This window comes from Echiichthys vipera (genome assembly GCF_963691815.1).
Source record: "Echiichthys vipera genome assembly, chromosome: 12".
In the NCBI taxonomy this organism is placed as follows: domain Eukaryota; kingdom Metazoa; phylum Chordata; class Actinopteri; order Perciformes; family Trachinidae; genus Echiichthys; species Echiichthys vipera.
The window spans coordinates 14,600,422-14,626,769 of record NC_139837.1 but is presented as its reverse complement, the minus strand read 5'-3'; the positions used below and the strand labels follow the sequence as shown (position 1 = coordinate 14,626,769).

The following is a 26,348-nucleotide window of genomic DNA, read 5'->3' as shown; positions in this document are numbered from 1 at the left end:
CAGCTAAAGTCATTCAAAACCCTGTAAATCCTATGATTATTCCTGCCACTTTCCTGTTGCTTTATTTCATGTTGTGAGCGTGAAAATTAGGTCCCATGACTGGCTGTACAAAGACAATCAAATAGCTTGAAGTCTTGATCCAGCAAGACAACAATCAGTTCCACTGAGCATGGCCAGAGCACTTCAGACCCTCAGCACGAAGATTGTCGCGGAGACTTGTCTTATCAATGAATAAGATCCCTGAAATGAACTATAGACGACATTCAGAGAAACAAAAGTCAACAAGTGTTAACAGTGGAACTCAATCACTGCTTAGAGGAAGAGACAGGCTATATGTATTGCATTTGTTATCATATTAGTTATCAAAAGCAGATAACATGGAATAGCCTGTGTGTGAGATTTGGTTAGATAAGGTAAGAGATGGTTCATAGATAGTTTAGGTAAATTTGACTGTTTTGCCCCAACTGCCCCAGGGTCAGAAACTGATAAATGACTTAGGACATGTTTTTATGCATTTTTTTATACTAGTTATGTCAAAAAGCAATATTGGCTAAATTGAGTTTCTATGAGATCAAATAACACAATCTCACAAAGGCCTCAAGGAATTGAGCAAAGCTAACTAAGTAAACTAAATATTTTGTAAATGTTGCCAGAGGGGAGACCCACAGTCTCTCCAGTCCATATCTCAATCATTTATGACTTGCCTTCCCTGTTACCGAATAGATATTTTCTTTAAAAAACATCTGTAGTTTTTAGCAAAAGTTACTCGAACACAAGTCAATAGTACATTTCCTGCCGTTTGCAGCCATGGATTTTGTGCACTGATTATTTACAGCTGCAGGCCAACATATGCGGTTTGACTGAAAATAAAGCAGGGTGCCCATGTTCATTGTAATGAAGGAACATGTCACCCAGTGCAAGTGTGTGGCTCATTTATGTGTTTTTTAATAGCTTGTGGACAGCAATAAATATGAATACGCTATATGATGGTTTGACTTCACAGGCTATGTTTTTTTAGTAGAAGTCAACGTTGGTTTTGGTCTTTCCTTTTTTTCTTGACGATAAAAAAGATACAGACTATCAGCAGACTTACAGGTGAACAAATGAATGACTGGCCTGTTTATTTCCGCCTTAAAGCTCAGGTACAAAGATGAGCATTAATGGCCCCCCCCCCCCCCCCCCCCCCCAGTTACTTACAGATATCTGTTAGTAGCAGGTACCCTCCACATTTGGACTCCTTTCAAGGATCCTTCCTTCCCCACAGTAACATTGACATTTTTGTTCCTGTAGGTACTGTCACACTGGGCCTGGGTCGGGCCGTGGGGACCACTGGCACCACAGGAGTTAAACCACCATGTCATCAAAGACACCTCTAGAAAAATGAAGACAAATAAAATAGTTTAGATTATTTAGAGAGTTGGTAGATGAAGGTACTGTATGTAAAGACATACTGTATGTGAGTGAGATAAAACGATGGACATAGGAGACACACATACAGCACAACATGTAGGAGAGAAGTGGAAATCGCATTAACCATGTGATATGTGAGCACTGAATGCAGAAAGGGGTAAGAGGTTCTGGTCAGATGATATGGTAGATAAAACTTCAAGCATCAAGAGACATCGAGAGTGTACACTCCACCACCTGGTATGTAAATTCTGCATGCAAAATGGATTAAAAAAGACACGGTAGACGAGGTAAGCTTTGGAAATTCCCAAGTTATCAGTACCTGAGGCTGAAGGCTCTGGAAGGGGGCTTAAGAAATCCTCCAAGTCTGCCATGGGCAAGAGAGAGTTCAGATCTGAGGAGGGAGGAAGCCAAGATAGAGAAAGTTGGGAATAAAGAGACACAAGGAGGCGATATTAAACATCTGCATTTCACTGGAGCATGAATTATATCCAGACAGAAAGTGACACACGTGGGAACAATTTGAGGATGGGTATTTTGGATGAGCATGGACAGATTCCCAGAGACTTATCACTAAGCAGGAAACATCATGAATATATTTCTCACTTGGCTCTGTTCATCCACTTGATATACAGACAAAGTGAATCTTAGCCATTATCACGGTTTCATTTAATGTCGGTTATAGGTTTTACAGGATAGCAATGTTCGCAATTTGTCCAACCCAAGGCCCAATGCATGGTCCGTTGCCAATGTGGTATTGCTAAACAACACCAGCCTCCGCGGTTTAGTCACAGCGTAAATGCACAGAGAGGACAAACATTTTGCAGAGAGAAACAATGAGCAAAGCTATGACTTAAGTTACTCTTGCAACCTGAATATATAAATATAGGTACTGGTACAAAATGTTCCATTCATTTCCACAGCTAACACTGTCTCCCTGCATGTTTTAAACCATTCCTTTCTTAGACTAATCCATTTAATCCAATGCACTAAAGTCAATTTTTAAAAATGTGTTTCAGCATAGTACCATGCTGATTGACAAAATTCAATTATTTGAAACGGGGCAGAAAGAGGTTTTTAAAACATACTTTTGTCGATTGTGAGAATTAAAAAAAAAAAAAAAGTCCAATGACTCTGATACAGGAATGTTGGTACACATTTTTGTTGCCATGTTTGCCATATTGCCGCATTTGCAGCAAAGCATTAAATGTTGGCTACACTCATATCAAAAACAATCTTTGAATCCAGGCATCAAGTGAATGACTGAGGATTGCAGCAGGGCCGAGCAACAGACAGATCAGTTAGTCTCGGCAGTTGGGAGGACTTCCTGCTCTCAGTTTCATTCAGTCATTGGTCACAAACCAAGTATGACTGAAGCAGCCAAACTTGTGTTATTTATGAGTTCCATCTTCCAAACTTCCATTTTTTCTTTTCTTTGTGCAGCATGTGGAGTAAAGTGATGTTTCCTCACTGAAATGTTACACAGACTGCTTTTATTTTAATGTAATATTTTTTCACTTCCATTCACTGAGCCTCCCCTCAAACTGTTTGGAGCCCCCGGGCAAAACAATTTAAAAACTATTCAGACCTGTAATATTATCTTTAAATATTCTGTTACACAGCGATGTCAACCACCATCCAGCCATTTCAATCCACGGTCCGACTATAATAAATTGTTGGAACAGCTTCCTGGATCCTTTGTTTAAATGTTCACCCCATCAGATGTTCTGTGAGACTTTTCCTCTTGGTTTTACATAATTATTTCCACAAATATGCTTAACCATAATTTTAAAAAGTGGCATGTTTGGTCTGTAGCATTTGATGCTGGCATGTTAGCGTCAGCTTACCTGTTTCGAAGCAGGCTGCTCCAATTGCAATATCATCAAGCGCGACAACAGCATTGGAGCCTTTTCCCCAAACAGCAGTCACCTTAACGTGGAACCTGAAGCAATCACACACCGTTCCGCGTATTTACAGGTTTTGGCTTTTAGTGAAAGGCAACAGACATACGTGTACAACAACAGTTTGTAATTAAAATCTTCAAAACGATTACAAATTCTTTAGATGAAAGCAGCAACTTCCCTCCTTTCTCATCATAAAGCTAAAGTACTTTTTGTTTTGACTTGGAAAATAAAAGGGAATCTAAATATCACAGAGCGATAATAGGTCTGTTTTAAAATGACAACAAGGAAAAAGTGGTGGGTAAAGCTGATGTTAGAGGTAACCTTTACACACAAGAGACCATGGCAGATTATTTTGCCGTAGCACATCAGTGTCACATAATCATCTGCTCCTCTACCCTTTTGTTTTCATTTTACGCACCTGTGATGAAGGCCAGTCAGCTGTAGGGCAACGTCTTCCCAGTCGTCTGTCCACTGATCGTTTCTCTCCCAGACTAGTGGTGCAGTGGTGGTCCCATTCTCTTCTATAGCCACCAGCAATGAACCATTAAAGTCTCCGTAGAGGTAGAGAGAGAAACGCATCTGTATAGAAACACAGACACCAATTCATCAAGGAGTATATTGTTAAAATCTTTTGCTGTCCAAGAGCAGCAGAAGGAGGAGAAAGAAGTGAACAATAATGTATTAAAAAAACAAGGAGTAAACTAGTGTCCAAATAACTGACCTGGCAGGCAGTAGTAGAGACTGGGGGAGGGAATGAAGAGCTCTGAACAGACGCCTCTCGAAGGGAATTACTCTCTCTCACCTGCAGAAACAGGAAGTGCCCTGGGGGACGCACAATAAAGGAGACACAGCACAATGTTATCCAGCTCATGAAACAAACTTCTCAAAATTATAATAAGAGACAGAATAATATTATATTTTCAACACGTTTATTTACTTGACGGGAAGCAGCAGCCTATAAAATAAAAACTCAGAATACTGAAAGCAGTTGTAACTTTGGATTATGTATAAACCTATTTAAAACTTTGTTAACAACAATATGTTTTTCAGCTGGATTTCAACAATCCCGATCAACGCCCTGCGGTGTAACTTCATATGGTAATAATCTAACAACGCCTCCCAACATTATCATTATCTGGGTCTAGAAAGAAAAATAAATGAAAATCTCTTCTTAAACGATAAAAGAACAACCTAGAATTCTGTCTTTATAGTGTTTCATGTTATGTACTGTGAAGACTTTCATAAAAAAAGAAGAAATGCTTCTGACAGATCCTTGATCCGAGAGCACAGGAGATCTATACAATCACCACTGTTTCAAGATGAGTGTCATCGATTCAGTACCATATGTCTCTCCTTCTGTTCCTGAGTTATGGCGTTAAAAAAATGTCATCGCTTCATCACAGTGACCTCCAAAATTGAATCAGTTCATCCTTGAGTCCAAGTGGAGATTTGTGCCAAATTTGAAGACATTCCCTGAGATATAACATTCACAAGATTGGGATGGACAGACGGAAAACCCAAAAATGTTATCCCTCGAGCCGCGGCTGTCATCAGCGCGGAGGCATAAAAAGATAAATAGTTTTGAGACCACGCAATGTGAGATCTGTTGTGACGAAAACATTGTTGAATTTTTAACTTACATCTCTCCACACCACAGTAATTCCTCAAAATTAGCCAGACAGAGAAATAAAATCAGCGTAAAAGGTATTAATATTCCCATTTGTATGTGCATGCACGAGTGCACACACACACACACACACACACACACACACACACACACACACACACACACACACACACACACACACACACACACACACACAAACAGCCAACCTGGTGTACTCTGCAGAGTGATTCCCTGCATGTCTTCTTTTTCCAGAAGTTCGTCTCCAGCAACCATTCTCCAGGCCGAGTGCTGGTTGGACACGGACCAACCACATGTATCCTCTTCAAACGAGCAGTGAGAGCCAAACGGAAGAGCACCTAGGGAGCAGGAAGAACTGAGATTATAGTTTCAACAAAGTCCATATTTCCCCATCATTCCTCTTTTCCCAAAGCAAGAATTACATTTTTGACAAATCATCTACAGTAAGCACAAACAACATGTACCATATTTTCATGTGTGTTTCATGTGTGAGTCCGTGTGCATATCTTTTTTACTCTCCGCACTTAACATATGTACTGGCTCAGATCTGATTTTTTTGTTTTGTTTTGTTTGGCTGCTCACATTTTTTTTAATGTGGCCAATATCAGACAGGTCTTGAATTGACCTGCATGCACAAAAGAACAGTAATACAGACAGTAAAGTGGCGCACATTAGCACTGTAAATATCTAACTCATGGTGATGTGTGCCGTCCATACTGTTGTTTAAAAAAAGTCAGATATGGGCCATTTTCACAGAAATGTAAAAATTACAAACTATGGTTTTAGGGAATGTAATGTCTGTTTTATTATTAACTGGACAAACAAGTTTATCAGTCTCCAGTACTGCACACTGTCAGTCTCAGTTGTTGCTAATAAGCAGTTTCAGCACTTAACTCCCTTTGAAAACCACAAGTTGTAGTATTTAGATTGATGTTTGTGTAAGGATTAAACAAGGACTATAACACGTTAAATTGTGAGCTTGAAAGCTGTTCTAGGCATTAACTTTATTAAGTGCCAAGCTGGTTTCCGATGCTAGCTGTTTTTATGCTAAGCTAGCTTTCCTGACTCAAGCTCTGTTCAGAGACAAACACAAGATTGATATCGATCTTCTTTGCACTCATAAAGAAAGCAAATAAGCACATTTCCCAAAAAGAACGATTCCTTTCTCAAACAAAGTAGGCTACATGTAAGACATATTGGGCGGCAAATTTTACAGAGCTAGATTTGTTGTCCTGGACACTCAAATGATATCAATCTGTTCATCTGATCTTGAGTATTTCATCAACACTCAGGATGCGGGATTGGTTTTTACTGGTGGGCCACTGAAACATTTACACCACCACTGTGACTGAGCGGCTTTCCCCAGAAAACCACAACTCTAGAGCCATAAAAAGTCCTGACTACCATTGTTTTTCATTACTGACTAAAGCTAGGCATCTTTATTCCCAGTGTGGTGAAATGTTTCTGTGTGTTCACAGTTTTTTTGTTGAACCATTAATCAAGGAGGAAAGTATTAAACTGAACTCCAGTGCATTCTGTAATCGACTAGTATGGACTGCCCTCTCAATATGGACGTTGCCGGCTGCTAGGTCTTTTTTTTTAAAATAAACTCTCGGTTAGCTTACTACATTGTTGGTGCTTCTTTATTGTGAAGAGACTGTTATCATGCTACTGCAGAGGTTGGGTGCTATTTTTAGCAATAGCACTGGTTAAAAAAAACCTGTTTTGGATGGTTCAGCACTTAGTGGCCCTGAGCTACTCAGTGTTAGCCATGTCTTGCTGTTAGCGACCCTCCGGGATTTCTCTGTTAATAGGTAATCAACAAAAAATGGCTTATTTGATATATAATGATGCCAACAAAGACCATGGGATGCTTTTATGCCGGAATTACACTTAAACATTAATTTTGACTGTCTATTGATTAGTTGATTTAAAAGACAGATCTGTCAAATTTAGTTTCTCCACAACGTGCACGTGCACATTAGTGCAAGAGGTCGTGAAAAAACATTCTCCCGTAGTTCACGTACACTGGGGTGCCATATGGAGGAAATCTCAACCCATTTTTTATTTTTTTTCAGTTTCTCAAGTATATGCCTTTTCAACCAAATTCCATTGCTAGGCAACAGATTGGTCCTCTGTAGCTTCCTGTCAGTTGATGCCATTCACATTCACTGCAGCAGGAAATAAACTAGGGCACATTTAGAATGTTTATGTTTACATCTTTGAAAAGGTCTATAGCAATATTACAGAATATTTGATGCCAATGATCTGAGTGATAGCTGCACTTTTCACACTTTAAATGTCCATATAATAGTTACTCCCTGCTCATTAAATATTGTGGCACGGAATAATCTGGTACCTGGTACAATTGGATTAACAATTTATCATGTATTCAAACTTGAATACACCTAATGCAAATAGTTTACAGATGGCCAGTGGTCCCATATGCTGATTTAGGACTCCTTACTTAAAGGGGAACTATGGCCATTTTCAAATTTCATGCATATTATTCCTATGCCCTAAAGCTAATTTATAATTTCTGAATGAGCGATTTTAGTATGTCTCAAACGGATGTCGAGTATAAATTTTGTGTTCTTTTTAAGGATTTGAGAGAGGGTTTTTTTCCATAGTAATAACATGTACACATTTTGAAGATGGGCGTAGTTCCCCTTCCACTCTCAAACCGCAATCAAAATAAACTGATGCACTCACACACTTTTTGCTTTTCATATTGATTTCAATAATCAGTCCAATGGTGCAGATCAAATTAAAAAAAGATTCATGATCATATAAGAGGAAATCTCTGACTGAATAAGTGCATTTTCAAGTGTTACTAATAAGACTTGAGAGTTATGATTATCCTGTTCTGCATGCTGGGATTTAATTAAGTGTTTACCACAGATGAAGCCCTCGTCCTCCCCTAAAGGACAGTCGGTGTGGAAGTTGCACACTTGGCTCGGATCGATGCAGCCTCCTGAGTTTTCACAGTGGAACGATTCCCCACAAGCCGCATCCAGCTCAATGACCTGGTGTTCTGCATCCCAGCAATCACACAATAATTATACAATACAACACATCCTCTACACCATAGAGAACAAAGTCTAACATACTGCAAAAAAGGAGGTTTCTACAACAAGTCATTTAACCCTGAAGTTGGGAAAGTGTGTTTAAAAAACACGTTTATGGTTGGGCTGTACAGCTGGTTCCCCTTTTTTAGTCCTATTATCAGAGTAAATAGCTGCTACATGTATAGCATTTGGTTTTAAATCAGCAATTCACAGCTCTACAGAACATGATGAACTCACCTGATTCACAATCAACAAGCTCCAGAGAGTCCAGAGCCACAATGGCTCCATCTCCGCCCAAACAGGAAGTGTAGAGCAGGATAATCTGAAAGGGCTCGTCCACCTGACCAATCACTGTCTCTAAAACCTCCCACTCTGCCCTGCATCAACCAGTCACAGAGAAACATCTTTTAAAATCAGCTGCAGGAATGAAAATATAAAAAGGCACACTTTCATTTTATATTCATCTTTTGTAAAAGCCTGGCTGGTCAGATCACTTTGTTGTCACTAAGCAACCGCAGTCACCTGTCATACAGTGAGCAGACATGTTTAATAACATTTACAAATGAAAAAGAAAAAGGTTACGGTTGTCAGATGCATATATATTAAAATTTATATATTTCCATGATATTCTTGGTGAAGGTGGACTTAAAAGCCAATATTGAAATGACTTTCAATGTTTACAAAAGGTCTTAAGTAATAGAAGCCAAGTCAAAGCCATGGTGACTGAAACTAATTACAAAACACAATTTGGGACAGATTTTATGAAACAATCATGACAATATGTGGTTTTGCACAACAAACATAAAGCTGTTTTTGCTCCCCTTTAACTTTCTATTGTCTTCAATATAAATACTATAGACTTGGCAAATCTACTTCAACTGAAGTATATATAAAAAACAAGCACACCATGAAGGCCTAGAAAACATTTTAAATATATTTCCTTTTTTTATAGAATATTTGCATTAGCTTTTACCCCCCTGCATCTGCGATCATCAAGTTTGCACTTTTACTGTATACCACAATACTTATGGATGCACCGATCCAACTTTTTCAGTCTCAGTACTGATACCTGGGCTCAGATGTTCCCCGGTCACATACAAAGCGGGGAACATAGGACCCGATGGTCAACTGACATGCTGCACAGCGCTCCTCGCTCCATGGACCTGGTTAATAATCCAATAGACAATCCAGCTAGTTTGTCAATATTAGGACGGATTACTATCAGATCGGTGCATCCCTTACAATACTATCACAATTCACACTGCCTTCACTTTCCTGACCATTGCTTCAATCATTACAAATCCTCCTCCGTTTTCTTAAGACAGTTACAGCTTCCAACATACTGTACATTAAGCTGAGTGGGTGAGTAATGTTTCACTGCCGGGAACATATAGTAAAAGTAAGAATAATGCATATAATTTAGGGGCCATTTGCAGAACCATAAAGCTTCTGTTTTGCAGGGGGAAAAATATTTAATTAGGACGGTTGTTTACTTCGGAAAACAGTACAGATGAAACATCATGCTGTAAACTGCTGTAAATGGAGAGTGCATCTAGAAGTTCCATCTACAGGTTAGCATGTGATGAATGATAGGCTCAACAAATGAAAGCACTGTCTGTGTGTCTCATAATGGAATTGCTCAGTCCATTACTGCACAAACGCTAACAAAGCCAAGCAAAAACTTATTGCATATGCTCATCCATCCCTCTTCTGCCGTAACCAATTATATATAAATTTGTTTTCAGAGTCTGCATCTAGACACATGAATGCTTTTAGCTGCTCTAAAGACGACTGTACTTCAGCATTAGATCAATAGCAAATACCTGTCCCTGTTTCCCAAACAATACACAGGGGACCACTGTCCCAACATGGTCACAATTCTACAGTTTGTCCCACATGACAGCTGAGAATGTTAACTCTACTTTACTTTCCAACCACAGAAGTAAAAGACATTGGTTTATGTGCCCTTGCTCTGTCTGAGGGCCTGTGTCACTTTTCATTGCAGTGAATCTACGCTCCCTTTTATGTATTTCATAGGCTGGACTTCAACTTGACAAGCACTTCAATCAAGTAAAGATGCAGGGTTTTGCTTTTTGACACTAATTAAATTGACATCTTGTGATGCATAATAAGATATCTGCACAAACGGCATCACAAAGGCATGGAGAGGCTGTTGTGAGTGTGTTTGCTGACCTGCGGTCATCACGGTCCCTGTGGTTGAGAACCACGGAGTGAACTGCTGAACCTGAGTGGACTGGCTTGATCAGGAGCGTGAGGTTCCCCGCCGCTGGACCGGACTCGTACAGAGCCACCTGCAAGATGCAGTGCCGGTCGTTTCCTGGCAAGACTGGGCTGGTTAAGTGGTACTCACATCTCCCAGAGGCCTCGGCGGCAGGGGAGGCGCTTAAGAGAAGGAAGTTTCCTAGAATGTAGAAATTTGATGCATGACACCCTCATTAAACTGTCACGCCTATATCATTTGATGAATGCTTTAACAAAAGGACAAATCTCAGACTAGGCATTAGGATATATCAAGCACAAAATCTAAATATGGAGATGTACTGATTCAAATGAGCTTTGAGTAATCCCAAACATCCATTACTGGATTTTCTAACTTCTAAATATGAAGAAAAAAAAAATGGGAAAAAGCATGACAGTATCCTGGAGCATTTATTTAGCTTCTTCTCAGAGAGTCTCTTCGCTCTTACCGTCAGAGCTTCCCTCTGAGTGGTCACTCACAGGCATCATCCCCGCCTGAGAGCTCTCCGGTTGCTTTGGCGACACCACCGACCAGTCCATTTGGTCGCCGTGATTTGATAAAGCCCAGTGACACAGTGACTCAAAATCACAGGAGGTAACTGAAAGACAGAAAGACAGCAGCGTAGCTTATAACTTTGTTTGTTTTGGTAAATGTTCACAGATGCAGGGGATTTACTGAACACTGGAAAAAAATCGGAATAAAATCAAAATTTGGGATTTTTGTCTTCTATTCGAAACTTACAACCATCAAATGTTGAAGAAGAAGAATTAGAAGAATTACTTTATTTTTATCCCACACGGGGAAATTCAATTTTCACTCTTATTATCATACATGTTACACACACAGGCCCGAAATACACACATGCACAACCAGGACCTATACATGCAATTGAGGAGAGATGTTAGAGGGAGGGGGCTGCCAGTGACCAGCGCCCCGAGCAGTTGGGGGTTCGGTGCCTTGCTCAACAGCACCTCGGCAGTGCCCAGGAGATGAACTGGCACCTCTCCAGCCACCAGTCCACGCTCCATATATGGTCCACACAGGGACTTGAACCAGCAACCCTACGGTTCCCAGCCAAGTCACCTATGGACTGAGCTACTGCCGCCCCAAAGAAGAGGGAAACGGGAGGACGTTTACAGCTGCCAATAAAATACTTATATATTGAATATACCTCTTATTTTCTGATGTACAAAACATTATTATCTAATTTTTGAAAGCGACTAACCAACAAAACTGCAGAAAACGAGCATTTGTGATTTCCCCCCAAAATGAGCCAAAACGTTTTATTTGAATGGCCAGAGAGAGGATAAGCAAACACTGTTTTCTTTTATTTGGGAGATCATGAGAAATGTATTTAATTATCTCAACCTAAAATAAAAACATGTCTTTTTCTGAAAGCATGAAATCTTCCATTCATCAAGAATATAAAACCCTCGAAATGTCTAATTTGAATAATAGAATCAAAATATACGCAGTGATAGATGTGCCAGATGTCTTCAATCAGAGTCACTGTAGTTTAGAAAAAAAAAATCAACCTATTAAATTATCAAAAACACCCTATTCAACAATGTTGTCACCTCAGACAAATCACTTCCTTGGCTCTCACATTTCCTTTAAATTTATATTAAATACTAAATCTGCTTAAGACTTGCTACAGCCAAACAGACAGACCCTTTGTAAATTTGGAGGTGTGTGTGTGTGTGTGTGTGTGTGTGTGTGTGTGTGTGTGTGTGTGTGTGTGTGTGTGTGTGCGTGTGTGTGTGTGTGTGTATGTGTGTGTGTGTTTGTGTGTGTGTGTGTGTGTGTGTGTGTGTGTGTGTTGGAGGGGGGGGTCGGGCGGTCAATGAACAAGGCGTTTGAGACATCATGTGATGGTTGAAAAGGAGATTGCCAATACAGCTGATAGGAATTTCTCTGGGGGATCAAGAATGGAAGAGCCGCTGCTGTTCACATGAGGGATACATTGATGCGGCCGCCATTTTGCTAAATTGCAAGCCGCATCTCTTAATACATGCATCGAGGCAGGAGGCGACCATTCCAGGCTGAATTTTGACTTGATTCAAGCTGTTTGAAAATGTCTCTTTTTCATACCAAAAAAACTTCTCTTGTAGTCACATTAAGCAACTTTAAGCCTTAACATAATTTAAACTGGTACGTTATATATAAAGTCAGCCCCAGTACAGCTATCATGAACAGGGAAATTAGCTAGATATCAAAAAAATTGTTTTACTTCCAGCTTGTAAACATGTTTATTTCTGATGTTAAAGTGGGCATTTTCTTCATTGTGGTCTATTGGGATTGAGAACACCTCAAGTGGCCGTTCCAGGACTCCTACACGCTTGAAATTATACATAGCCAGACGTAATCTTACTGATATATAACTCATTACTAAAAAAAAAAAAAATACTCATCTCCGTCTTTACCTGACAGCGTTAGCTTAATTTAGTAATCACTCACTTAACTTTATGTTCCTTAAAGGAAGGATGACCTCTTGTGAAATATTAAATTCGCATTAATGAATCAGTAAAATGCTGCAAAACAACTGCTCATCTGTGATGTGTTTCATGTAGTGTTGGCGTTAGTCCTGTTGGGTCATCCAAAAGCATCACAAAAGTCTGACCTTTTCTATGAGTCCTTACGGAGTCAACGGTCAGAACTCGTCTGAACCCTGAAGCAAGGTGGCTGCATCTCACAAGCCAGGAGCAGCATCTTTATGTATATATGCAGGTAATCCTCGCAGGTAATGACGTTTTCCGTTTGTGTGTAGGCAAATGTGTGGTGCACATCAGTAAAGTATGTAACTCTTACTCTGGCTGTCATCGTCCGAGTCCTGATGGTGAAGAAACAGCTCATCAGAGAGGTGCTCCTCGAGAAATCTGTCCAAAAGAGCGTGGCAGGTGCTGCTGACTGAAGAGAGACAGACAAACAGAGTGGTACTTATTTATGACTTGGCTTCATAGTCAAACAAGAGTACATCAAGCTGTTCTACAATGCATTTAACTCATTACCGTCATTTTGAAAATCATTGAGGAAACAAATGCCCGGGTGGAGTTCCAGAGCAAGGAATACTGCACATGGCTGTCTAAACCTCGCCCACGCCGATTTTGATGCCAAAACACAGGTGGCCGTTGATGGAGATATTCAAATGGAGAAACTGAAAAATGTCCAAAGACACACAGGTGGCTGAATTGACGAGGCTAAATTGTGCCTGGCGAACCGTCGCGGATGTACTCTGCCACTTCCCTGATGTGATCTGAGATGGGCTCCAGTACCGAACACTTTAAATGGCGAAATAAAAACCAATCAAACAAATAAAATGAAATACAAACACATATCATTATTTCCTTTTGATGTAGACATTCACTTTGTCATACCGTAATAGAACAAAGTGAGGTTCTGGCACCGCTTCCCACTAGTGAGGTACATTAAAGGGAGGAAATTGCAGCAGAGCAACTTTTTATACAAAGCAACACATTTATTTACAATGTGCCTTGGATAACTACATGGAACATGATGTATCAGACTTAACTGTCAACAAACAGATTACTGATGTTACGCAAGATACTCAACATGTTTGCCTGATGGCACTTGTGACCAACCTTTCAGTGCATTACTGTAGACGAGACAATATGGAGGCAATTTACCAGACTCTAGATCATTCAATGATTACTCATAACAGCATTTATACGTACCTTATTTTGTGTCTTATAAACAAACAAATAAGAATTTTGATTACCTTATTTTATATTTTGTGGGATTTATAGAATAACAGGCAACAATTTGGAATCTTACAAAGAAGTTATTTTTAACAACTTGGTACGTATTCTCTTATTACAGGGTATGAATGACCTAATGAGCAATAAACTGGATGTTTGGGAGGAAGTTGAAGATCATTTAAAACTGAGTTTTTATGTTTTCTTTTGTAGAATTTAAACAACTTGGAGCCTTTTCCCCATTTACTATTACAGGGTACACAATGACCATAAAACAGACAAAAAATCAGACGTTTCAGGGAAGACTGACTGAGAACTTCTGCGTCACTTTGTAATTTGCAATTTCTTTATTTCAAGTCAGGGACAGTGCACAACAACACCTTAATCTTTTACAACAAGATAATATGCATTGTGCCAGGTTGTAGCAGATTGCTATTTTCCACCTGTAGTCCCTGAGCAGGTTGAAGTAAAGAGACAATAGATAGATAAACACATTAACTTAAAAGGTGATCAGCACTTTTTCATGGCTTTTAAACACAACTATGATCATCATCTTTCTTTTTCTCCTCCATCTTGCGTAAATACGAGCCGGTCAAAGATGGTCAGATTTAATTTTCACCTCCAACTTCTCCAGCAAACAAAACAAAAAGGTTTCCTTCAGTTATTACCATGTGCTCACGGCAGTAGGCTTTACGAGCTGTTTGTTTTTTCACCCCAGGTTTTCCTCTCAGGTTACAGGCGGCCCTTAAGCTCCTACACCGCACCTACGCTTACTGTAACTCTCCAAAAAGGTCAGTCTGACATCCACGGTCATGCAGCAATTAACCAAATGTGTGGAGAACTTCTCTCTCATGCATGTGTGCACAGCAAAGAGATAAGCCCGACATGTTGTAAAAAATAATTTATTTCGAGGACACCCCTAATCCATTAATTGTTGCAGGCTGTAAGAAGTCTGAGAAAAATAATCTGCAGACACTTTTCAGGACTTTAAATACAATTGGAACAACTGTTAATCGAACTTTGGATTAACAATTGACAAAGTGTAATTATAATATTATTATAACAACGTGCTAAAATTGAAGATTAAGCAAATAGAGGCAGGAATGGATAGTTTTCTGTCCATCGTCAAGCAAAATCTCTCTATCACTGAAAGCAAATGTGATTTTAATTTGGGTTAGTGCATTAATGATTCAGCAAATACTGTTCATTGCATTATTATTATTATTATTCATAATGTATTATTTGCGAGTATTAACGTGATATGAACTAGTATAGCATGGGCTCATCTATTGATTTTTAAAGTTCAGTCTGCGTGACAAAAACCAAACCTTCACCATTGGTAGTCTCGCCTCAGCCCAATGCATGCTGGGAATGGCTTCAGTCATAACTCTGAACATGACAAGCTGAGAATAGACCGATGGATGTATGAACGACAGAGTTGATCCAGAAATAGGGCGACTGCAGACTGACAAAACAAATCATGACCCACAGATGTGGTCTTTTTCTGGACAACGGTCGAGAGCGAGAGCACAACATGCTAACTAGCATGACCAGTAGACAGTGAGGGAGATGATGATGCCCCAATGGGTCATCCCAACTTTACCCAGTTGAATGGCCTCTGAACAGTGGAATTACTGTTCTCTGGAGCCCTTTAAGGCAAGGTCACACAGGTCAAGCAGGACAAATTGAGATACTAGGACCACAGTTTATAAAAAGAAGTTATTGATAATAATAATGATGAAGGGGGGTTGAGTATTTGAACGGCAGACTAGCTATTCATCGGTAATTATGGAATAAAAGCAGCTATGGATAGATTTCTGAATACGGAAACCGGAAAATGTCAATAGTCCTTAAAAAGAGGGGGATTCAGCAAAATAACAAACATTCACTTTCTATTATTAACATAAAATAGAAGACAGTTGTTGGGAAATTCCCAGAGAACTCAAAGTTAATTGCATTGCCTCTCAATCGCCCCTTATTTTGCAGTGTCAAGTTTGGATTTTTTTTTAAAATGAAGCGGAGAAAAAATCTAATCTAATACTTGATGAAATTATTTTATAATGAAGAGAGAATAAAGCAAGAGTAAAAGAACGACCTAGTCTTCAGCCAGCAGAGCAGTTAGTTACTTTGATGACAATCCAGGAGGCTGGCTGCATTTTGCAACTTTGATCAGAGTGTGATTTTCAACACGTCGGTTCTGGAGAAAATACAGGCTGTCTCAGTTTTAGACTAATCAGTTTCTTAGGACAAAGTCTGTATCAAGGTCCAAACTGTTTCCTGAGCTGAAAGCTGTTGGTGGTGGTGGTCTGGTGCTGTTCTGACAGGAAACACAGCAAAATAGCTGAGGCTACTTTAACACTTGCTGACGTCAGGATTTATATGTCGACCTTTAACTGGCTCCACCTCACTGCAGCTGGGCAACACATGCAGATGATACAGCACCTGGCCTCACTGGCTCCGCTCACCAAAAGTCTGACGCGTCAGCCTTGCATAAATAGCACTTATATATCGCCTGAATATGGCACTTGACAATGAACTGAATGGGTTTAGTTAGGCAATAGAAATGTTGATTTTTCTAAAAGAAAACCAATTAGTTGTTCATTTTAAGAGACCTTTTTTATTTATTGACTGAATAATCGGTAGAATACTCAATGAATAAAATAGTCAACAGCTGCAGCCCTAGTTTAGTAATCCCTCACTAAACCAAGTCTAGACTAATGGACACAGACATCAAGGAACATTTGCATTGCCTGATGCGATGCGGCTTGCTGCTGGAAAATTTTCCAGGACATATTTAGTTTGCTCTTTTCAATGACGACTGAGTATTTGGTGTTTGCAGGATTAACCGTTTTGCTATCATTTGTGGATATAAGCAGTACCTCTGTTCTGATCTTATACAATAATCAATGTTTTTAGCAATAAGTTTGTGTTTAAAAAGAAATAAATCACTATTTTTGGCATTGATGACACTTAGAGGGTGTGACTGCATAGCTTTTTCCCAGGATATGTCCTGGCTTGCACCCTATAAAATAATGTAATAGTTCCACGCAAAAGCTGTCACAACACAAAGCTCCCGAGAGGAATTTCAATAGTAAGGTTTCAAGAAATTAACTCACATAATAAAAGTAATCCTTGTAAACATAGTTATAAATCGTGCTTAAGCCTTTGTAATTGCTTGCAAGTGTGCATTTATGAGTATCAGTACTCTCTACTTCATTTAAGAGCAAAACACGCGGAAACTAAACAAAACCCTCATCCGTAAATACAAAGTTTGCGGTGACTTGTATACAGAGTTTACAGCTAGATCAAAGCGCTGCTGTTTATATAAAAGATCTTAATGTTGTGTGTCATTAAACCAAATCCTAAGCACTCGTTGGCAAAGCTTGTCTGTAAACTTGCTTTCGAAGCTCCTCACTGAACAACAACTGGTTACTAAGGATGAGAGCAGTGTTTTGTTGGGAGACAGATGCGGCAGTGGCAGTAAGGTGATGTAAAACTGTAAAATCACAGCATTAAGGTATTTGCACATTGAGTCAATATTTTTCGTGTACGTTCTTTAAATCCGTCATCTGTAAAAATCGTTATGCACAAAAACCAGTCAGATGCTTTTTATTATTATACTCATTTCCTCTCTCGGCTGGAGGAACCTGGCTGTACGCCACTCTCTGCCCGCGGCTTGCACTTAATGAAAAGATTGATTCTAATAATAATAATAATTCATTCAATCTTCCTTCACTTTGGCTTTATGCTAAGCTAAGCTAACAGGCTAGCAGTGTATTAAATCAGTGGGCATGAATCTTGTTTAAACTATTTTTAAGATATCTTGGTAGCGCAACGGATATTTTTTTAGACTTTTTGAAACTTGAGCTCACAAAAAAATCTCCAAATCGTGAAAGTCTTTGATACCAAATTGCAGCATGGATTTTTATTTAATGTTCCTCAAGGGTTTGTTTTTTAAATATGGTATTTTGGAGGAATTTTTGAGCATTTTTTAATCAATTTCGAGTAGTACAATTTTGCACCAAATCAACCCAAAAATGACGAGACATTAGTGAGCATGGAAATGGCTTAGAAGTATTTAGATCTCAACATAAGTACTAATACAGATTAACTATTTATTTATATAATTCATTATTTATCTTTTTATTCATGACTGGTAAACCTTGAGACACAGTCTTGAGCTGATGTAAAGACGTCTTTGTGGTATCCACTGTTGACCTGCTGTCTCCCCCTGAACATTCCCAGTCCCACACCCTGCCTTAAACAAAGGGGCGTCCATGGAAGGGGTTTAAAAGTCAAACCCCAGTAACCTCATCTCCACAGAGAAATGACTTTGGCACGGCCTGAATGATTGAACGTAATAAATAACTCTGCTAGACACAAACAAAAGAGCTTCACTTTGACTTTTCACTGGAAAAGCATTTTGGAATTTATGTCTCCATGTCCTCTTAACAGGAATGCAATGGTTCAGATAGATAGATACATATTTTCTTTTCTTTTACTATAACAGTGTCCCATGTGATTGACATCCTGTTACTGGTGCAGTTGCTTATCCTCAAAATGGTTTGAATTTATCGGAGCGGAGTGCAGACAGCCCTGCAGTCGACTTTATCTGCAATCATTTTGTGTGTTTGGATCCTTCTCCTTCTGCCTGTTCTCCAAAATCAAAAACGGGTGCTATGGCTAAATATGGTACTGCATAACCACATTTTTATTGATCACATATTTAAAATATGTTAAAAACAAAAATGTTCCTCTCATTATTCAACCTCTTATAATTGGTTGAAAGCAGGCGGCATGGTAGGGCAATGGTTAACACTCGTCTCTTTCCTTCTTGTCTGATCTCCACTACTTTAAATACCAGAGTGTGAATGTCAGTGCTGCAACATCTGGGTTAAAATGTGACAAACAACAAAAGTAAGTGTTAGTTATTTATAGTTGTTAAGAAAAAATGCTGCAAATCAAATTAAACAATAAGTAACGGGGAATGAATTTATTTCCGGCACATTTTTTCCCCAGTTGCCACTTGAATGCTTTATTGTATGTTTTACCCCAAACCATATTTATGTCTGTTTTGATGAAATAATAATATAGTGTCATAAATTAAAATGACCCCTTTTGGAATCAATGATGTTCAAAAATAATCTAATTTCATTCTCATACTGTATATGCATACTGCAAGTAATTTGTTTTAAGTGAGTTAGCGCTTATTGGATTCAATACTTGAGGTTACAAAATGACGAAGGAGAGAAAACAAGCCAGTCATATGTTTAAGCTGTTTTTCCTTTCATGTATTTCTACTTGTCAGAAGTTTGATGGTGTATAATTTTGAAACCTTTTAAATGAAATGATACATTTTCAGGAATTAGTCAAGCCCGGATTAGTCTCATTCTTTGCATTAATAAATTGCTACATTTACGTCCAGACATGATGCTGAGGGTCACACGGTGCCTTAGACTCCCAATCCCTCACACACACATGTGGTGGAGTTTTAATGAACACTTTCCTGGTGAGAAACAAACGTATAAGTCGACTGAGTTTAAAATGATTTAATGAGGAACAGGTTCAGTCAACAATTATACAGGCCAACAAATGGGCTGACAATCAAACAGAAGGAGTCATGCATCATCGTTCAGTTGTTTGCGCTGGGGCGAACTTGTTTAACATAACCAGTCCACTTGGGTTTTCTCAGTTCAATAGAGACAAAGATGTTTAAAGAGCAAAGGACAGTAACGATTCAGCAAAACAGATTTAGAACAACAGGTTTACAATAAGAGAAAGCAAGGCTTATGAATATTGCAAATTTCTATCACAACACACACACACACACACACACACACACACACGCACACACATACACACACACACACACACACGCACATACACACACACACACCACACACACACACACACACACACACACACATACACACACACACACACACCACACACACACACACACACACACACACACACACACGCACACACACACACACGCACGCATAACCTTTAACGAGAAGTACAGACTAGAAAACGTTGTCCAATCTGCTGGGAGTTTTAAATTTCAGTAACATTAGACATAAATTAATCTTTCTTCCTGAAGCGGACAGCTTGTTTGTACTGGTGTTTGAAACATTGCCAGTCAGAAACCATTCATATCAGGGAGCTTTACTGTAAAAACATTTCAGCTCAGGGTTTATTTTTCAAATTGAACATGTAGTCATTTAAACTAAATCATTAACCTTAGCTTCAAAGACGTTCATGTTTTATTTCATATTCAATTTCCCAAAATCCCTGTCACTGCAAAACACATTTGTGCTTTTGTCTGAGCTCAGAGACCTGTCCAAAAGAAGCAAATAGGCAGCTTGGGAACAACTGCTGAGAGCCTTCATTAGCACTGGAAATTGAAGCAAATACTTGGACTTTGCTCGAGGTTATGCTCACAGTTATTTAATCATCTGGCTTTTATTGAACCTCAGACCACCTGTGTGTTTATAATAACATTTTTCTGTAGCATCTGCATTGTTAGATGTGTTGCCTCAATAACTTATTATACAGGTTAGCAACAACCAAAGTACAGACTAGAATTAGACTGCATTCTCTTGACTGTGAAAAATAATTTTATGTCACAACAACAAAAGGAATCACGCAGGGTGAGCCCATACCACCACAATGAAGGAGTGAAATGGAAAAACTCTGAGGTTTGTTTTGTCCTACACTTGTATACAGTATTGTGTTCTGAATCAAATGCGAAAAGTTTCGTATTTAAAAATGGTAATTGTTAAAGTAATAAACTAACTGCAAGCTGAACGCCCTCTAAAAAATGACATTAAACTCATTAGATAATAATCGGCCTCTAAACGTAACCACAAAATATGTCATGAATCACATGACCATTACAAAAATATACAGTAAAGAGTACAAAATCTGGAAAAGAACCACGGTCTTCTGAACCTAAGTCATGCTTTGTTTCCCCTTGATCCAAAACATTCAAAGTCTCAAAGCCTCTAGACATCCCTTCCATGGTGGAAGTATTAAGATCATTTACAAGTAAAATGGTAATACCACAGTATAAAATTACTGGTAAAAGTCCTGCATTCAAAATCCACAACATTTTGAAAAATGCACTGAAAGTATCAAAAGCATCAAAATGATTCCACCCAGAGTGATATATTGGTATGTAGTATAAAAAAGTATAGAAGTAAAATAATGGATAACAAGTAAAATCCTGAAAAGTAACTACAGCTGTTAGATAAATGCGGTAGAGTAAAATTTACCATCTTCCCTCTGAAAAGTAGCAGAATATACTTGAGTAAAGTACCTCAAAATAATAATTTGGTACAGAAAGCTACTTCAGTAAATGTACTTAATTACATTCCAGACCAGATTACAAATCTGAGTTAATCTGGAACCTCTAGATCCTTTTTTTTAATTTCCAAGGGGCATAATCGTAGAACAAAACCCAGAGAAACGTAGCGCTGAGCGACGGACAAATGGAAATCGACTACAGCGTTCAGAGATGAGCTGTGATGGTGTAACATCAACATGTCTGAATTATTGTTCTCCATCATTTTTGCTATCACAATTTTTTGAAAAGTACTTCAACAGAAAGTTCCACATCAGCCATTTTGGTTGTTTACTAAGCTAGGCATATGCTCGCCGTAATGTGCCTAGGAGAAGGGTGTGCCAGCCAAAAATGATGTCAGCACATGTTTTGCATAAAGCAAGTTGTCAGTCATCGTCAATTTGCCCCATATAAGATAGATGGCTGTGACTTGTCCACACAGGGCCTGGTCAGCTGGAAATCTGTCTGATCAGGAGGGGACCATGTGTCTGTGCCAGAGCAAATAAAACATCAGCACGCAGATTCGTCTAGTTGCCAGGCTTGGTCATTTCAGGCCATTGAACGAAATGACTAATGCTGTTGTTTTCTTGTGAGAATAGTCTCAGATCAGAGACAAATTCAGAGCGAGAATCAAGTGGTTTGAGACATCATTTAAAAAGTGCTGTCAGTTTTTATGCTGTAAGTTACAGATCAAAAGCATTTTGACAGAAATCTTTCAACTGGAACCAGAGCTTCCTCATTTCTAAAGTTTTATTTTTCCATCTGCTCATTTAAAACAGGGCTGCCGTGACACTAACATCCCATACACATGGTAAGGACAGTGCAGAACATTAAATGAGAAATCTACTGTATATGAATAACAGTTATTCAAGTGAAGTCATGAGACAACTTCAGAAGTTAGAGCACTTTGGTAATGGGCGTTCTTAGTGTAACATCAAAGGATGAAAAACAAAATCAAAGGCTTTCTTTTCTTTTAGTAAATGTCACATGTATGCAATTAAGTGTATTACAATAATCAAACGTTGTGATTGTGTGACTGAGTGGCCCTATTTAGACAATCTATGGCACATGGTCTAAAGTGCATGGAGCTTTGAGGCGTGTCCAGCTTCACTTTTGCTAGTTAGACGGTGCATGTTCTGGGCTCAAAGTAAGGCGCAAGGGGCAAAGGGATTGTATATTGTCTGCTTCATTCATCATGGGTGTGTTTTGGGCGTAACCTAAATTAAACTTATCATCTCCCATTCCCTTTAAATGACAAGTGCACCTACAGTTGGCAGTTTGCTATTTAAACAGCGGATTCAGTAATTGGAGAAGCGAGCGAATCCGCGGACCCTCCGCTTTGTCCCCCAACACTATACTTAAATGATGGGAGGTAAAGCCACTACAGCAAATTTTCTCGGACATATAAACCGCAAAACTAAAATCTGTGGTTATAATCAGCCGAATCAGAACTAAACTTTTAGCTTCTGAAATAATCAATGAAATTACTCTTTCTTTTTTTGGGGGGGGAGCAGCAGTGGACAGCAGTTCTGCTTTGCTCTGTTCACATTTTAGAGAATGGGATGACTATTTTTCATTAATGATCATTTCACACATCTGCATTAACCCTCTGAGGTCAACGCCCGTGCCGGCGCGTCCTAGTTATGTTTCTTTCACTGTTTATATCAATATCTTAGCGATAATACAGTGTACAAAGGTGATCTATATAGTGCCAGAGACGGCAGACTCTCCTCTTCCGCATTCTGTTTTAATGCAAGCTCAAAAGTCACTCACACGGCCAATTAGAAGACAGCAAAGAGCACATGTGACCGACATGATTTTCCTCTCAGTGTGTGGTTGGTGGACCATGGTTTCAATCCCCATTTTCTGTGAATCTAACCAATAGACACTCAAAAAATCCCTAAAGAAGATCACAACATTGGAAAACAGAAGCACCGTTCTGGAACTGATTTGGCCGCGACAAGGATTACGGTGCTTCTGTGCCAGAGGGTTGATTTCTCCAACCGAGAGAAACAATAGAGATTCATTTGAAGATGAGTAAGTGTTTTTACTTCACAAAAACGATACGTAACTGTGACCAGATTGGCCAAAGTCTGCTTCTGTGTGCAATGCATGAATTGGTCTGTGTATCAATAGTCATGAACTTTGTTTGACAAAATTGACTGTCCATTAGTAAAGTATGACTCTGTAATAGTTATTTTGTTTTGTATTATTGATAAGTGAGCTTCGGTGTCAAACTGATCCAGTAAGGGCCCCTGTGGCTGCAGGTTTTCATTCCAACCAAGCAAGAACACACCTGACTGGACTTATTTAATCACCCAAATTGTCTTCACATAGTTGATTTGTTGGACCAGGTTTGTTCTTGCTTGGTTGGAAAACCTGCAGCCACTTTACTGGATCAGTTTGACGCCCCTGGTCTAGATGAATGGATATGTTTTGGCCACTAGTTCAGCACGCTGTTCTTTATTTGTATGTGATTTTTATACTGAATGTAACAGTGAAATATTTTTCTGTCTGCCACCAGGAACACATCATCCTTGTCCTGTGTACCTGTGCCTGCACCACCTCACCAGCACATGGCACAGCTGAATATATGAAGCATAAAAACATGCACATTATGTAAATTGTGTATTTTTTGTATATAATAAATATCTGGTTGGAAGAGAAACAGTTGTAATGCATTTTTCTTCATTTGCACACATCCCATGAATCTAGATATGTAGTATGAAGTCCCATTTCATCTCATGGTTAAAATAGAGTGAGAGACAACACTTTTTCTCAAAAAGCGATATTGACAAAATTCCACTTCAGACATCCATTTTACATTTATGCACTATTTTATTACAAATACTTTTGTGAACCTACTGTAAGACTTTGGTAAACTCATTTTAAGCACCAAAACAGTTTGTCACTTGATTAAAGGTATGTTTGAAAAGGAGATATTAAGAATTGGAAAAAGTGGAAAACAATTTTCAGCATTTGAGCCAAATAATCTTTTTATACAATGCTCTAGGACAAATTTGGGCCCCACTATGCATAAAGCTGAGTTTGTTCTGAACATTTCCATAAAAAAGACTTGGGTATTATGTGATATGCAAGTACCCTTAAAAGGGGAATTTACAAAAGTATGCAAAATCGAGAAAATAGCCTTAGACCTCAGAGGGTTAATAATCAGAGTGTTATTTTTTATCAAACGACTGGCTCTATCTGTAGATTGACCACAGAGCCATGGATACAACTGCAGTTCCTGAATCATTAATCTTACTATGACTAATGCACCCTGTAAACAGCAGGAAAATACTGCCCCTTGACTTCAGACCCGGTTTTGTTGGTCAATGGTACAAAGGTTTTCTGCTGCTTCAAGAGAGCAATGCACCCAACAATGCGCCTGACCTATTATTATTAGTTGAAGTGATTGAGCAGCAGAGAAATCTCTTTGACTCTGATTCACACATGGATACTACACCAGTACATTAATTCACACTCACCTGCCATTCATTGATACTAAGCCAGAAACTGAGCGATATTATTATTTTGTGCTTGTACAAAGGGAAACTAAAGGTACTTCTTCATAGCCACTCAGCTCTTCGGCTCTGGGTCTAGATAAACTGGTCTCCATTTCCTTCTAAAGAAGAAGCTCCATTACATCACACTTTTGATAAGAACTACAATACAACTGTGTATGTCCACATCAAAATGTGTGCATCTATGCTGAGACCCTTATGTCTGTCTGCATACAGAGTCACTCCTGGAGACCCATTCATGTGCACTGAATCAGGCTTTTGGTATTTCCAAAAGAATTAAGTCTCATAACTCAATTTTGGATTTAATTGGTTGCAGCTTGGCTTCGGTTAGGTGATATCTTACCAGCATGCAGTTTCTTCTCTGACCGTCCTTTATCAACAGATACACATCATCTGTTTGCTTTGACAACCAGCTATGAATATGAAGATAAAATTCAGCATACACATAAGCCAATAAGCATTTTAACTCAAGGTGACTAGGGACAAGGTAGCTGACATGGTAAAAGAACATGCAAATTTGATAAGACTAAAAGCGTAATGGTGAAAAGCTTTCACTACATTAATGTGTTTTTGCCATGAATATTTCATGCGTGGTACATTCTTGTTTGAATGACTTTCCTCACCGGGTCACATGAAAAACATTGAACCACCTGACAGGAACCTAACAAATAATAACGGATGTTGTCTGTCTGAAGCATTGGTGGGTCGGATTATCTTACACTAGCTCCAGAAAGTAAAAAAGAAACCAAAACCAAACTTTAAAGAAAAAGTTCAAAATTTTGCTTAAGAGCACTCTCATGTCTATATGCTAAATATGAAGCTACAGCCTGCAGTCAGCTAACATAACTTAGGCCAAAGACTGGAAACCAGAATAAACAGCTAGCCTTGCTTCAGTCATATTGCTCTCATCAGCTCAGCAAGCAGCTGTTTTTAGCAAAAGAGCTCTAGATTTCCACTGTGCACTACCTAACCAGCACCAAACAACAGTCAGATAAATTTAGCAGTTATAGCTGATGAGCAGCGTTGAACATTTAGCAGCGAAAGAGGCAAATATTTCCCACAGGAGGAGACCAAAACGGAGCTACAAGGAGAGTAAATATTGGACTTTAAATAAAAGCTTTATTGATGGATGATATTGAAAACTGTATGCTAACACGATCACACTATCAACGTAAAAGACATACTTTGCCCATTTTAAACCATTCTGAACACAATACCTACATTGCCATGACACAGACCTGGATTAAAATAAGCAAAATATCTCTCATAGCTGCTAATAATGTTTTGCTTACAGCCTATTGCGTTGCCCCCTTGAAATAAAAAAAAAATTGACTATAAGCGGTGATCAGAAAAGGGTCATATGAACAATCTATGCAACATATTCTTGTGTATGTGACGGATATGTTCTCGAAGGTTTCAAATCCTCCAAACACTGTGGAAATGTAGCCTGATGTTTACAGTGTTTGTAAAAGCAAATTTACA

The 26,348-nt window shown here is 38.9% G+C and overlaps 1 protein-coding gene across 2 annotated transcripts in view; it reads right to left on the bottom strand.

Moving 5' to 3' along the window:
- The window catches only part of ltk (leukocyte receptor tyrosine kinase), a 58,488-nt gene that overhangs the window by 21,001 nt on the left and 11,139 nt on the right, over nucleotides 1-26,348 (bottom strand). For both annotated transcript variants that reach the window (XM_083924684.1, XM_083924685.1), the window contains exons 2-12: nucleotides 13,093-13,191; nucleotides 10,733-10,882; nucleotides 10,218-10,446; nucleotides 8,262-8,401; nucleotides 7,853-7,990; nucleotides 5,145-5,294; nucleotides 4,033-4,133; nucleotides 3,730-3,890; nucleotides 3,255-3,349; nucleotides 1,730-1,801; nucleotides 1,198-1,372 (exon numbers count right to left, since the gene is read on the bottom strand). In XM_083924684.1, the coding sequence (XP_083780810.1) occupies nucleotides 1,198-1,372; nucleotides 1,730-1,801; nucleotides 3,255-3,349; nucleotides 3,730-3,890; nucleotides 4,033-4,133; nucleotides 5,145-5,294; nucleotides 7,853-7,990; nucleotides 8,262-8,401; nucleotides 10,218-10,446; nucleotides 10,733-10,882; nucleotides 13,093-13,191 (1,510 nt within the window). The remainder of the gene's footprint in view (nucleotides 1-1,197; nucleotides 1,373-1,729; nucleotides 1,802-3,254; nucleotides 3,350-3,729; nucleotides 3,891-4,032; nucleotides 4,134-5,144; nucleotides 5,295-7,852; nucleotides 7,991-8,261; nucleotides 8,402-10,217; nucleotides 10,447-10,732; nucleotides 10,883-13,092; nucleotides 13,192-26,348) is intronic.